The sequence below is a fragment of the Bombina bombina genome, chromosome 2 (genome assembly GCF_027579735.1).
Source record: "Bombina bombina isolate aBomBom1 chromosome 2, aBomBom1.pri, whole genome shotgun sequence".
NCBI classification, from domain to species: domain Eukaryota; kingdom Metazoa; phylum Chordata; class Amphibia; order Anura; family Bombinatoridae; genus Bombina; species Bombina bombina.
In genome coordinates, this window is record NC_069500.1 from 1,127,969,002 (window position 1) to 1,127,983,593 (window position 14,592).

General features: G+C 35.5%; 1 protein-coding gene across 1 annotated transcript in view; it reads right to left on the reverse strand.

Moving 5' to 3' along the window:
* Positions 1–14,592, reverse strand: part of FSTL5 (follistatin like 5) — a 1,363,343-nt gene that overhangs the window by 272,519 nt on the left and 1,076,232 nt on the right. Inside the window, exons 7-8 of the mRNA XM_053703797.1 lie at positions 5,671–5,791; positions 2,003–2,164 (exon numbers count right to left, since the gene is read on the reverse strand). Coding sequence (XP_053559772.1) covers positions 2,003–2,164; positions 5,671–5,791 — 283 coding nt within the window. The remainder of the gene's footprint in view (positions 1–2,002; positions 2,165–5,670; positions 5,792–14,592) is intronic.

Sequence of the window (14,592 nt, forward strand, 5' to 3'; positions counted from 1 at the left end):
AGATTAGGGGTTAATAAATTTAATATAGGGGTCGGCGATGTTAGGGCAGCAGATTAGGGGTACATAGGGATAATATAAGTAGCGGCGGTATACGGAGCGGCAGATTAGGGGTTAATAATAATATGCAGGTGTCAGCGATAGCGGGGGTGGCAGATTAGGGGTTAATAAGTGTAAGGCTAGGGGTGTTTAGACTCGGGGTACATGTTAGAGTGTTAGTTGCAGACGTAGAAAGTGTTTCCGCATAGCAAACAATGGGGCTGCGTTAGGAGCTGAACGCGGCTTTTTTGTAGGTGTTAATTTTTTTTTTAGCTCAAACAGCCCCATTGTTTTCTATGGGGGAATCGTGCACGAGCACGTTTTTGAGGCTGGCCGCGTCCGTAAGCAACTCTGGTATCGAGAGTTGAAGCTGCGTTAAATATGCTCTACGCTCCTTTTTTGGAGCCTAACGCAGCCTTTATGTGGACTCTCAATACCAGAGTTATTTTTATGGTGCGGCCAGAAAAAAGCCGGCGTTAGCTTTTCGGGTCGTTACCGACAAAACTCTAAATCTAGCCGATAGTGTCCTATGCCGGTTTTAGATACTTTTTGTTCAAGATGTTTTTAATCTCTGTCACAAAGTTGCAGATATGTAGTGTGCTGCTCTTGTTTCAATCGATATAATGTGAGGGGAGAATGCATAGTACAGAGACAGAGTCAATTCAAAGGTCACAAGGCTATAGTACATTTGTGCCCATCCATATTACCACACACATCTGTACCAACCCCACAAAGTCTAGTAACCACAAGGATGTTAATAACAATAACAACAGCAACTACATCCTCAACATAGTCCCTGTGCCAGAGGGTAGCAAAGTGTGTTGGCAACCCCCAGATAAGAGCAAATTTAGGTGGTGACCCGGAGTTTAGATGCAACAGTACCAGTCTATGCCCATATTAAAGCCCCTAGGGGGAATAGTATCCAACTTGAACATCCATTCAGCTTTTCTTTGCAGGAGTAGTTTCCCTCTGTCACCTCCACAGGGAAAAGGGGGGACATGGTCAATCAGGGTAAATCTAAGGTCAGCAACAGTATGGCCATGTTTCAGAAAATGTCTTGCCACTGGTTGGTCACTAGTACCCTTATTAATGGCAGTACGAATGACAAATCTGTGGTTTGCCATGTGCTTCTTGATGTCATCATTGGTTTACCTACTGATAGCCTGCGGACTATATGGGGAAAGAAGTACTTACCTAAAAAAAGACCACTCCACTGTTCTTACTCAGACTGGCATCCTGAGGATACAGCAGAGAGCCCATCCTGTATTGTAACTAACAGTACAGGACATACTGAGGGAGTACATCCTCATTGACCAACAGGAGGAGGCTTAAAGGGAAAGTCTACACCAGAAGTTTTATTATTTTAAAAGATAGACAATCCCTTTATCGACCATTCCTCAGTTTTGCATAACCAACACTGTTATATTAATATACTTGTTACCTCTATGATTACCTTGTATCTAAACATCTTCTGACAGCCCCCATATCACATGACTTTTTAGTTATTATCTAAGCTGGGGAATGGGTAGTAAAGGCATTATTTATATTTTTAAACAATAACAAGTTTAGTGTTGACTGTCCCTTTAAGGATCTATGCCAGTGACATCCGTGGCAGGCTTATTACTACTACTCCCACAAGGAGAATTACATTGCACGTCCCTCTTTTCCAGGTACTAACCATTAAGGGGAAAATTGGGATTAATATCCCTGAAATTCTTCAATAAATTCTGAACACCTCTATCTTTGCCTATTCGTAGACAAGGCAAAGAAAATACTGGGTGAAGTAGGAGGGATACTTAAAGCTCTGGTGTGGGCTGTAATTGTCTCCTGCTGGTTGCAAGGTGATGAATTTCCAACAGTAAGGAATTGTGGACTCTCACTACCTGAAGAAGTAAATGTTAATTTATTTTGTTATAACCCCTTGTTATGTTTGTTTGAAGAGCATATTTGCTTACACGTAACTTACCTTGTAATGTTAGCTGTTTTGATAATTTCGGAGTGATGTCTATTCCATTTTTCAACCAACTGAGTGTGGGTTTGGGAATTCCATCAGCATGGCATCTAAGACTGGCAGTGACACCTGGTTCTCTAGCTTGGCTTTCTGGGTAGACCCGAATCACAGGTGGAACTAAAAAGGAAAACAATTTTGACAGCTATTATTAAATTCTTTTAACTGTTTATCATTTGGAGTAGTTGTACCAGTCCAGTGTTTTGTATGCCAAAGTATCAGTGAACTGTGGTAAGCATTGATACATTGTTCTTTGACTAACATTCTATAATAATATTGACCTGCACTATTGAATTTGCAAACCTTGCTTGTGCAATGCTGCCCCCTGCTCGCTGATAGCCTTTCTGCTGCAAGCAGTGGCTGTCCATCATCCCAATCCTTTTGGAATGATTTCACTCCACCACACTTTAGGTGGTGGAGAGGTTAAGCAGCACAGGTCTTAAAACCGCTGCTACTTAACTAACATTCCGGTGAGCCTGAAATGCTGGGGCCCTGATGCTGCTTTTGCAGATTGATAAATGGGGCCCATAGGCCTCTTTCATTGGCTGACCAGATGTGTTATTTTATATATATATATATATATATATATATATATATATATATATATATATATACAGTATATATATCATATATATGTATATGGAAAGATAGATAAATAGATATATATTGCATATACATACAGTATATATATATATATATATATATATATATATGTGTGTGTGTATATATATATATATATATATATATATATATATTATATATATATTATTTTTTATTTATAAATAAAAAGTAGATTTTTTCAAGTATTTCCATTAAAAACACATTAAAAGGAATAAAAATGATATTGAATGTTTCAAGGTGTTTGACTGGGAATGACTCAAAAGTGCACATACATATTCACAAATACAAACATAAATACACACACATATACATATATATACATATATTTTTACAACCCCAATTCCAAAAAAAGTTGAAACAGTATGGAAAGTGCAAAAAAACTAACAAAAATAGTAATTTGAAACTTAAATTCACCCTACTTGATGTTTTATTTGATGTTTTATTTTGTGAATTGAATGTATTTTTAAAAATATACACTCATTTCAACTCTGATGACTGCAACACACTCCAAAAAAGTTGGGACAGTCACCTTTTCTTCTAATAACACTTATTAAGCGTTCGGGCACTGAAGACACCAGTTGGTTAAGTATAGCAAGCGGAATTTTCCCACATTCATCCATTATGCATGTCTTCAGCTGCACAACTGTACAGGGCCTTCATTGCCTTATTTTGCGCTTCATAATGCACCACACATTCACAATCAGAGACAGGTCAGGACTGCAGGCAGGCCATGCTAGCACCCACAACTCACTTGTAATCTGAGCAGAATGTGGTTTGGCGTTGTCCTGCTGGAAAATGCAGGGACGTCCCTGGAAAAGACAACATCTGGATCTCAGCATATGTTGCTCCAAAATGTATAAATATCTTTCTGCATTAATGGTGTTCTTACAGATGTGCAAGTTATGCATGCCATGTGCATTGACACAACCCCATACCATGACATGCTGGCTTTTGGACCTGGCGTTGATAACAACTTGGGTGGTACTTTTCCTCTTTGACCCGGAGACCATAACGGCTGTTTTTGCCAAAAACTTTTTGAAATGTTGACTCATCAGACCACAAAAGAGACCGAACCCAGAGAAGTCGGTGGCACTTCTGGATGTATGGTTTCTGCTTTGCATAGTAAAGCCTTAACTTGCATCTGTGGATGCAGCGGCAAATGGTGTTGACTGACAAAGGTTTACCAAAGTACTGTATTCCCGAGCCCATGTCAGGATATCCATTACAAACTCATGACAGTTTTTTAAACAGTGACATCTGAGGGATTGGAGATCACACGCATTCAGAAGTGGTTTTCGGCCTTTCCCTTTACGAACCAAGATTTGACTGGCTTCCTTGAATCTTTTAATTATATTGTGCAATTTAGAAGGTGAAATGCCATAAATCCTACACATTTGTCTTTGGGGAATGTTGTTCTCAAAGTGTTGGATTATTTGCTGATGCATCTGTTGGCAAATTGGTAAGCCTCGACCCATCCTTGCTTTTGAAGGACTAGGTCTTTATTTTACTAAAACAAGTCTTTTTAATAAGATACAAACAAAAAATATAGGAGATATGTACACAAAATATAAAAAACAAAGTTTTCAGAAAAAAATGTCTTCTTCAGGCCAAAGTCAGTATTTAGTGTGACCTCCCTTGACACTAAGCACATCTTGAACTCTTTTGGGGAAACTGTTCTGAAGTTTTCTGAAGTAATCTTATGGTATATTATACCAGGCTTGTTTCAGCACTTCCCAGAGTTCTATAGATTTAGGCTGTCTTTTGTTTATGTCTCTGTCCAGGTGATTCCATACTGCTTCTATAATATTTAGGTCTAGACTCTGTGGAGGCCAGTCCATGACTGTAAGTGTTTTATCAACTGTTTTTCTCTCCAAATATGATATCACTGCATTAGCAGTGTGCTTGGGATCGTTATCATGGTGAAAAATAAAACCATTCCCAATCAGGCGCTTTCCAGAAGGAATGGCATGATGAATTAAAACCTGTCTCTACTTTTCAGCATTCATGATCCCTTCAATTGGGACAATATCGCTAATACCACTGGCAGAAATGCAGCCCCAAATACTGCATACAAATATCCTATATTTTCTGGTTGTATTCTAATAAAGAGACTGAGAAATAATTATATATGGCCATTTAAAGCATTTTTATTAATATTTAAATGATGTTATTAAAAAAGTGTATTTATATGTGGTGAGTGCATCCCTACATTTGCCTGTATATATATATATATATATATATATATATATATACATACACACACACACACACGCAAACATATATGTGTGTGTGTGTAATGCTTTATTTTACTGTGTTATGGATGTGTTTTGAGCAACTTTTTTAAATCTTACACTTTACTTCAGGTCTCAAGTTGCACCAAATATTCTAGCACTATTTTGGCTGTTGCTCGAGCGCAAACTATAACTTTCAACTTGTAATACCAGTGCAAATCAGTGCTGTTGCAATATCCATTAAAAGTATTGGCTGTGCTTGAGCAAAGTCGGCAGCGGTAAAACTTCTCTGGTTACCGCACCTTACTTGTAGCAAAGTTGTGCGCTAATTGTAGCATGGTACAGCAATATTGGTTATGCCTGCACTATCATTAGCATGCAACTTGTAATCTGGCCCCAAAATGCTTATTGTCCCTTTAACAAATTAATTGAATTGGCTTAAAAAGAAAAAAAGACAAAACATTGCTAAGCAAACTTATATAAAATGGATTAGGGGAGCATTGTGCTTTTTTATAACTATTAAATATATGATTTTGAACTTTTAGAGAAAAAGAGCAAAATCCTCAGTGATATTGTCAAGTACGTTTTACAGACACAAAGTAGAATGCACATAACATTTTTCAGAAGTTTATAAATTAAACATTAGATCCATAACCTTTGTGTGAAAGCTTTGGAGATGTTAAAGAAGATATGTTTTTTGACATTTATAATTAAATAAATTAATAGTAGTCTAGCATAAATGTATAATGCTGTAATTAAAATATTTTTGCCTACCATTCACTTGGAGGATATGAGTTTGATAAATCTTATCATAACCATCAGCATGGCAGCTGTAATTTCCCATGTGAGTTGTGGTAGCCTTGGTAATATATAAGGATCCATCATCTCCAAAATCCTAAAGGATAAATGTAAAAAAACACAGATATTGTAATTATCTCAATACTATAACATTAATTATGTTCAACCTGGAAGACTAATTGTGATGCAAATAACAGTGCAGTCATGATGATAAATAGAGTTATCTTTATTCATTTTCAAGTTTCAGCAATGAGAGGAAATGAGATACAAGTTTAAAGGGACAGTCAACACCAGAATTTTTGTTGTTTAAAAAGAAAGATAATCCCTTTATTACCCATTCCCCAGTTTTGCATAACCAACACTGTTATAATAATACATGTTTTACCTCTGTAATTATCTTGTATCTAAGCTTCTGCTGACTGCCCCCATATTGCAGTTCTTTTGACAGACATGCAGTTTAGCCAATCAGTGCTCACTCCTAGGTCACTTTACTTGCATGAGCTCAATTGCCCTCTAGTGGTCAAAATGTATTCAGATTAGAGGCAGTCTTCAAGGTCTAAGAAATTAGCATATGAACCTCATAGGTTTAGCTTTCAACTAAGAATACCAAGAGAACAAAGCAAAATTGGTGATTAAAGTAAATTGGGAATTTATTTAAAATTGCATGCCCTATTTAAATCATGAAAAAAAAATTTGGACTTGACTGTCCCTTTAAGAAACTATTTTCTTTTGTACATTTTAAAACACAAATCCATTCTTCAAATCATTAAAGGGACATGAAACCCATTTTTTTTCCTTCCATGATTCAGAAAGAGCATGCAATTTTAAAGGGACACTGAACCCAAATTTTTTCTTTCGTGATTCAGATAGAGCATGACATTTTAATCATCTTTCTAGTTTACTCCTATTATCAAATACACAGCACTTCATCAGGGATACTGTCAGCTGTTACACATTCACCTTAAATAGACCTGTTCAATATACTTATTTTAAAGGAACCAGACATGAACAAGAGTATAACATATCTCTAAAAAGGAAAAATGGCTCTGTACAATTTAAAAGAACATAAGTATAACAGACTGAGTGCCTTCCTGATCTACTAACATTAGGATAACTAAGCGTCCGATAATATTATATCTACATGCTTTAGTACAGCTACCTATCAAAACCTAATATTAATGAACAAAAAATATATATATATACAAAGCAGAAAAGCAAAATAGAGAAAATGAAAAAAGAAAGAAAACAGAAAAACAACCTAATTGATTTTATGGTTACTTAACAAATAGAGCAATGTAACACCGATAGCCACATTACTTAAACAATCCTTCTCTTAGACCAATACCTAGGACACTGTAGTCACAAGCTAGTTAGAAGATTAGGAGACATGAATATAGCAAGAATACAAAACCACCATACAAAGACAATAAACAAAACATAACATATTGCAACATACAGTTAAATCATCTCTGGCACTTGTAGTGTAGCTAAATCAACCCCCTATGTTATACTGTACTCTTCTATATTTCTTCATATATTTTATTCATATTACTCATCAGTTCCAAAGTAAATCTAGGCCCCAGTATGTATGTGGTTTATAACAGGGTGCCTCCTTGTTCTACAATTATTAATGTACCACTACTTTAAACCTCCTCTAGATGTACTGCCAATAAGAAAACTCAGTTACCTGTAAATAGTTTCACATCCAATATTTCATTAATACCCAAAGGACTACCTGTCTTAAGGGTATAGATCCAATATACCTCTTTCTTGTCTAGAGCATGCAATCTATCCCCCCAGTGTTCAACTTTGGTACTTGATCAATACAGTGAAATTCAAACAGTGAGCAAATATAATCTAAATGTTCTTTATCATATTCAAAATCTCCTCTATGAGTGGCAAAATGTCTAGCCACTGGAGTTCTTGGTATTTCTGCCTCCAGTGAGGCATATATCTAGAGTTGCAGTTTAGGTGTTGGATTACAGCAAATTCCTTATTAGTAATGTTGGAGATAAACTTATCTCCCTTCTTTATATAGCTACATGATTTGCATGGTGATCCCCCACACCTAAAATTACCACTCCTCTTCCTTAGCCATGCTGAACCTTCAGGCAAAGATCTAGTTGAAAAATCCCATTTTAAAGTATTCTTAATGGTTTCGGCTTTTCGTGATACACACCTTACCCCATCTTTAACTACTCCATGCAATTTAGGATCATTCTTTAATATTAGTATGTATTTTTGAACTATGTTACACACCTCATTGTATTGACTGCAGTATCTCGTAGAGAAGATAAGGATATTCCAATCTTCTAATTCTGTGTTTTTCTGTTAATCCTTTAGCAAAGACATCCTATCCATACTTTTAACCTCTCCTAAAGTCTGTACCGACTCAATCTCTTTACAGCCTCTAGATATTAACCTATCTTTAAGACTTAGGGGTCAATTTATTATTGGCTGAATTGGGCCAATTCACCCTGTTTCCCCGCGAGCCTTCAGGCTCGCCGGAAACAGGAGTTAAGAAGCAGTGGTCTATAGACTGCTGCTCCTTAACTCATACGCCACCTCTGAGGCTGCATACAGCAATCTGCCCAATCCTATATGATCAGGCTGATTGACACCCCCTGCTAGCGGCCAATTGGCAGCAAATCTGCAGGGGGCGTTATTGCACAAGCAGTTAACTAGAACTACTTGTGCAATGCTGAAAACAGACAGCGTACGCTGTCTGTATTCAGCGATGTCTGGCAGACATGATATGCCACAGCTTATAATGTCCACCAGACTATAATAAATTGACCCCTATGTGCCTGTAGATATAATATTATCGGACGCTTAGTTATCCTAATGTTAGTAGATCAGGAAGGCACTCAGTCTGTTATACTTATGTTCTTTTAAATTGTACAGAGCCATTTTCCTTTTTAGAGATATGTTATACTCTTGTTCATGTGTGTTCCTTTTAGATGAGTATATCGAACAGGTCTATTTAAGGTGAATGTGTAACAGCTGACAGTATCCCTGACAAAGTGCCGTGTAGCGGCAGGAAACGCGTCAGTTAGCAGCTGAGGTGTGTGGAGTGGTGTTGCCCGCTATGTTTTAACTTTTACAATAAAGCATTGGATGTTTTATATTTTCAACATGTCTGGAATGGTCACTTTATCTCGCATTTCAAGTTGTGAATTAAGTTTTGGTGGAGGGGTTATTGACTTCCATTGCCCTAATGGATTTCACACTGACCGGTGTCTGGCAGTCGCCATTGAAGCTGATCACACTCCTGCTGCGTGGGGCCGGCACAGTGAGTAAGAGGATTTGTTGACTCATTTGAAACACTGTCTTGGAATCAAAACATATACAGGATTTTATACCCGTGTTACAGGCTGAAAAAAATGATCATACACTTAGCTTGTTTATTAAGAGGCAATCCTAATATTCAGTTAAACCGTTGTTTGACTAGATTGAACTACAGCAAAGGTGTTTGTTGTTTATAATTTCATCCAAAAGTGTGACTGTGTGTTTTGGGTGGATACGGCGGGCTATTATTATTATTTACGCTAAACAGCTACTGTTACTTCTAAGCAGCCGGTCACTCAGATTTACTACCTGAAAATTGCAGCCGGAATAGTATGAACTCAAGCATTGTTTTCTTGTTATATTAATATACTTTATAACAGTTAAACCTCTGTCTCTAAGCAACTACAGGCAGCCTCTTATCACATGCTTTTTTGTTTGCTTTTCAGAACTGGAGATTGCTAGTTCAGGCGGGCCATATAGATAACATTGTGTTCACGCCTGTGGAGTTATTTAAGAGTCAGTACAACACAGCACTAATTGGTAAAATGCAGGTCAATAGATAATAAATAAAAAGTCATGTGATCAGGGGGCTGTCAGAAGATGCTTAAATACAAGGTAATCACAGAGGTAAAAAGTATATTAGTATAACTGTGTTGGTTGTGCAAAACTGGGGCATGGTACATAAAGGGATTATCTATCTTTTAAAACAATAACAATTCTTGGGTAGACTGTCCTTTTAAACATCTAAAGACTTTTGGGAAAATATAATCTTATTTCCCTCTAATTTTTAAAGGTGGTGTTACTCTCATTATTATCATCATTATAATGATTATAACATTTAATAGAATCAAAATATATACTTTTGACTCTATGGGGTAGATTTAACAAGGGCCGAATGGCCCTTGTTCACCCAGGAGCCTTCAGGCTTGCTGGAAACAGCAGTTATGAAGCAGCGGTCTAAAGACCGCTGCTCCATAACTTGTCCGCTGCCTCTGAGGCTGCGGTCTTCAATCCGCCAAATCCTTTACAAACAGGCTGATTGACACCCCCTGCTAGCAATGGCCGTAAATCTGCAGGGGGCGGCATTGCACAAGCAGTTCTCAAGAACTGCTTGTGCAATCATAAATGCAGACAGTGCAAGCTGTCTGCATTTATCGATGTGCGGCAGACATGATACGCCACATTGTATCATGTCCACTCGCACTTACATAAATCAGCCCCTATGGGTTCCATTTATACAGCTACAGAATGCCTTGCGATAAAGACCCATTCACGGAAGCCTGCAGCTACAATTTAAGAAGCAGTATCTTTATGAAGTTTTAAATGGAAGTTCATTGCCAGTACCTTAGGTTTAAATCCCACTGGAAATAAAAAATAAATAAAAAAGAATTAAAAAAATGGATTTCTCTTTATTTAAATAGATTTTTTTTTCCATTTAAAATGTTTTGTATTTTTAAATAAAATGCTTTTTGATGAAACATCCATATAAAATCAGTTTTCTTCTTAAGATACATTAAAGCTTTCCTGGAGGTATCTGTAAGATTATTTTTGGCAGTTTTTCTATATAGAAGACATTAACACAGATTATTTGTTTTGTCAAAACAGTGAATTTGTATCTGCAGAGATATCATGTATCTTCTTCACAGCAACATTTTACACAATAAATATACTGAGTTGAGAAAAAAGCATTAATCCCATTGTTCATCTGCAAATATATGTAAAGAAAATTAGATCCTTTGCTCTCAAGCACTTAAGAAGCTCAATGAATATAACATTGAAGCAGAATAGATCTGCACAAGGGGCTAAGTATGTCACCTAGTCGGCATCATGTGAAGACTTTCACAGGTTACAGAAATACTTAGAGAACTAGAATAGAAATGGCAGAGGATATCCAGCAAAGGTTTACTGCAGATTCAGCCAGCCTCAAGGAAAATGCTAAAGGAGTAGTTTTACATAGCCAAGGTCAGGTTCCAGATCAGGGTATTAAAGGGACATTAAACACTAAATAAATGCTAGGTAGAATGATGCATTTATAGAAAAGATTAGTCTAAGAATAACATGCAAAGGTATTTTCTAAAGTTTTATTAGTTGCTAACATATTGACAAAATAAGTGTAACCTTTTAGTTTCTTTAAAACAATGGGAGCTGCCATGTTGTAACTTGGGTTACCTTCTCTGCTGTGACCAATTAGGGACAGTTATAAATAGGTCACAGGAGTGTGCAGCCAATGGCTGTGTGGAATATAACAGTGTTCTGCATTTCCATTTCTAACAGGAACTGAAAAGCTCACAATTTCAAAATAGAATTACATGAAAAGGGGACAAAATAACTAATGAAAGTATATGACAGAGTTATTTTTCCATATACAATTTATCATTTATATTACCATACAAAAGTTTTTAATATCCCTTTAAGTACAAAAGCAGCAGGCAGTAAATGTAGTAAAAAAGCATGCAGGAGTTCAGACCAAATCAGGCAAAAGTGTTACAAAATCAGGAGGCAGTAAGCAAGGTCAGCAAATAGGCATAAAGGTCAAAATTCTGAGTTGAGGCAAAAATAATGGCAAAGCATAAAGAATGTTGCAAAATTAAGCTAGTGCAGAATATAACAAAAAGCAAGCAGTATCAGCACACCCAGAGTAAAAGGCTCTATAAACTACCACGGCCTGCAGGAAAGGGCTGGCTTTAAACAGGCTGCAGGAGAGTGATAATGACTTGTAGCTGCAGATAGGTGGAGCTACAGAACAAGAAAAAGAAAATACAAGGTAACCAAAATAAGAAGATGCAGCACAAAATCCCAAGTGGAATACAGCAAGCTGGAGACCCTAGTTCAATTCCACGGTGAGACCACCATGGCAATCCACTGTAAAACATGTGGTGCTTAGGAGCATGAGACTAAGTGTGAGAAAAGAAGGGGGAGCATATATGTTTTAGTTAAATATAAATATTAAAATTGTTATTGTTAAAGTAATTAATAATAATATTAAAAATAATATTTTTATTTTTCCAATAAAGTACAGCAGAAAAGTTGTCCAACTATGATTGATAGTTCACCTCCCAATATTTTCATAATTATCTATCTATATATTTCTAATGATATATAACCAAATCAGTAATGTTCTAATATAACATTAAAACCAATCTGAAAATGTATTATTCTAAAATTGAAACCTTCATATAGTTGTAAATATTAAGATTGGAACCATTATAACAACTATCAAGAATGAGTCTTTATTTAGAAAATACACACACTCACAAACACACACACATAGTCTCACTCACAAACACACACACACGTGACTTTCCAGTCAATATGTTTAAATTACACTGATATAAGAGATATTGGGAGTCTAGACCTACAAGGTTAAAATAAATTAGGTTTATGACTTTTGCAACAACTCTGGTTGCGATAAGCTGAACCTCAACTGTAGAGTAGGAAGACAAAATACTGTACACCAAGTTATAATTTAGTCTTATTATATGAAACTAAAACATTTGAAATTATGGAAACACATGTAATAACTATATTATACTCAGGGCCTATAAATTAAGAATGCATGTTCACAGCAGTCCAGAGTTCATTCAAAGCCATGTTCTAAACAGATATCATTATGTAAAATCTAAGTGGATAAATCTTGCATTTTTGTTTTGTAGTATATTGCACTGCACTTGTTTCTTCATCATCAAAGAGATAAAATGTATTTTTCTTGAACCACATAATGAATTCTGCAGACCTGAAATCTCATAGATAAAGCGCTAAACTAGTTTCTTTCTAAAACGTGTAATTTTTTTCTGGTTTGGACTAGAAATCAGCTGAGCCAAATTACTTCAAATATGCTAAAAATAGCTAATTGAATACAAAATCTAAGCAAAATCTGTACCTGTTTAATAATGATTTATTTAAAAACAAAGAACATAATTGTATCTTACAATATGCATTGCAAATATAATGCATTAAGCTATTTTTATTGTTTGCAAACAGTATTTTACTGAAAATGTGTTTAAAGGTACAGTCAAGTCCAAAAAAACCTTTCATGATTCAAATAGGGCATGTAATTTTAAACAACTTTCCAATTTACTTTTATCACCGATTTTGCTTTGTTCTCTAGGTATTCTTAGTTGAAAGCTAAACCTAGGAGTTTCATATGCTAATTTCTTAGACCTTGAAGGCCGCCTCTAATCTAAATGCATTTTGACAGTTTTTCACCACTAGAGGGCATTAGTTCACGTGTTTCATACAGATAACATTGAGCTTATGCACGTGAATTTACCATGGAGTCCGCTCTGATTGGCTAAAATGCAAGTCTATCAAAAGAACTGAAATAAGGGGGCAGTCTGCTGAGGCTTAAATACAAGGCAATTACAGAGGTAAAATGTGTATAATTATAACTGTGTTGGTTATGCAAAACTGGGGAATTGGTAATTAAGGGATTATCTATTTTTAAAAAAAAACATAAATTCTGGTGTTGACTGTCCCTTTAACTATAAGAGCACACTGCACATTATATTTGTTTAATTTAATAATACATAGTTATATACATTTTAAAACACAGTAAAACTCTGATGGGTGAAGAAACTTAATTTAACAATAAATATATTTTAGAACAATGTAAATAATTGAACACCACTTTGCACAGCTGATTTTTCATTTAATTAAAAAACAATATTTGCTTTTTAAATACTATCAATTTAATTATTAATGTGGTATTACATTTTTCACATACAACTATATTAAAAAAATTTAAACATACCAGAGCCACCAATACAGACAATTTTGATAAATTGGTTAAGAAACTATTCTATTACAAACCATATGGCTATGACACAAGGCAGTAGTTATAGAAAGATTAATCTCCCAATATTCCCACCATAAAATAAATGAAAAAAGGTAACTTAAACTGTCTTATTCATAGACTTTAGTGAAAAATAGCAAAAGCCTTCACATAGCCCTGCAGGACATGATAAATGATCTCCCTATGGGTAAAAATGAATGCTCTTCTCAATAAATGAACAGATAAGTCACTCAAATGGACAAAGCAGCTTTGTTCCAAAAAATGTATTAACGGTGATAAACTCCAATGACCTATAACTTAAAAATACAAAGATTATGTCTCAAGCATCACATTAGATGACACATGCACATTGTATTTACTTACAGATATTAAATAATTAATGAAGAAGCAAAACTTTATATCCAAACAAATTAGTTGTGCTTATATGGGAATCCTCAATTTTTTCTACTGGAGCAAGGAAATCTGGGTATTTGCAACTAATATTGATTTCACAAACATACACTTTCATCCCAGTTAGCTTAAAACAACGTTCAAGCTCAGCAGATATAATGGATACAATAGGAACACACTTTTAGCATGAGTTTATATTGCAAATATTAAAATGGAGCTGAAAAAGTGTTATTACATTTTTATTTAATTTTTCAAGTACAAGTCATTTACAATCTATGATTAAAGGGACAGTCTATTTGAAAATTGTTATCGTTTAAAAAAGATAGATAATCCCTTTATTACCTATTGTCTAGTTTTACATAACAAATGCTGTTATATTAAAGGGATACTGAACCCAAATTTTTTCTTTTGTGATTCAGATAGAGCAC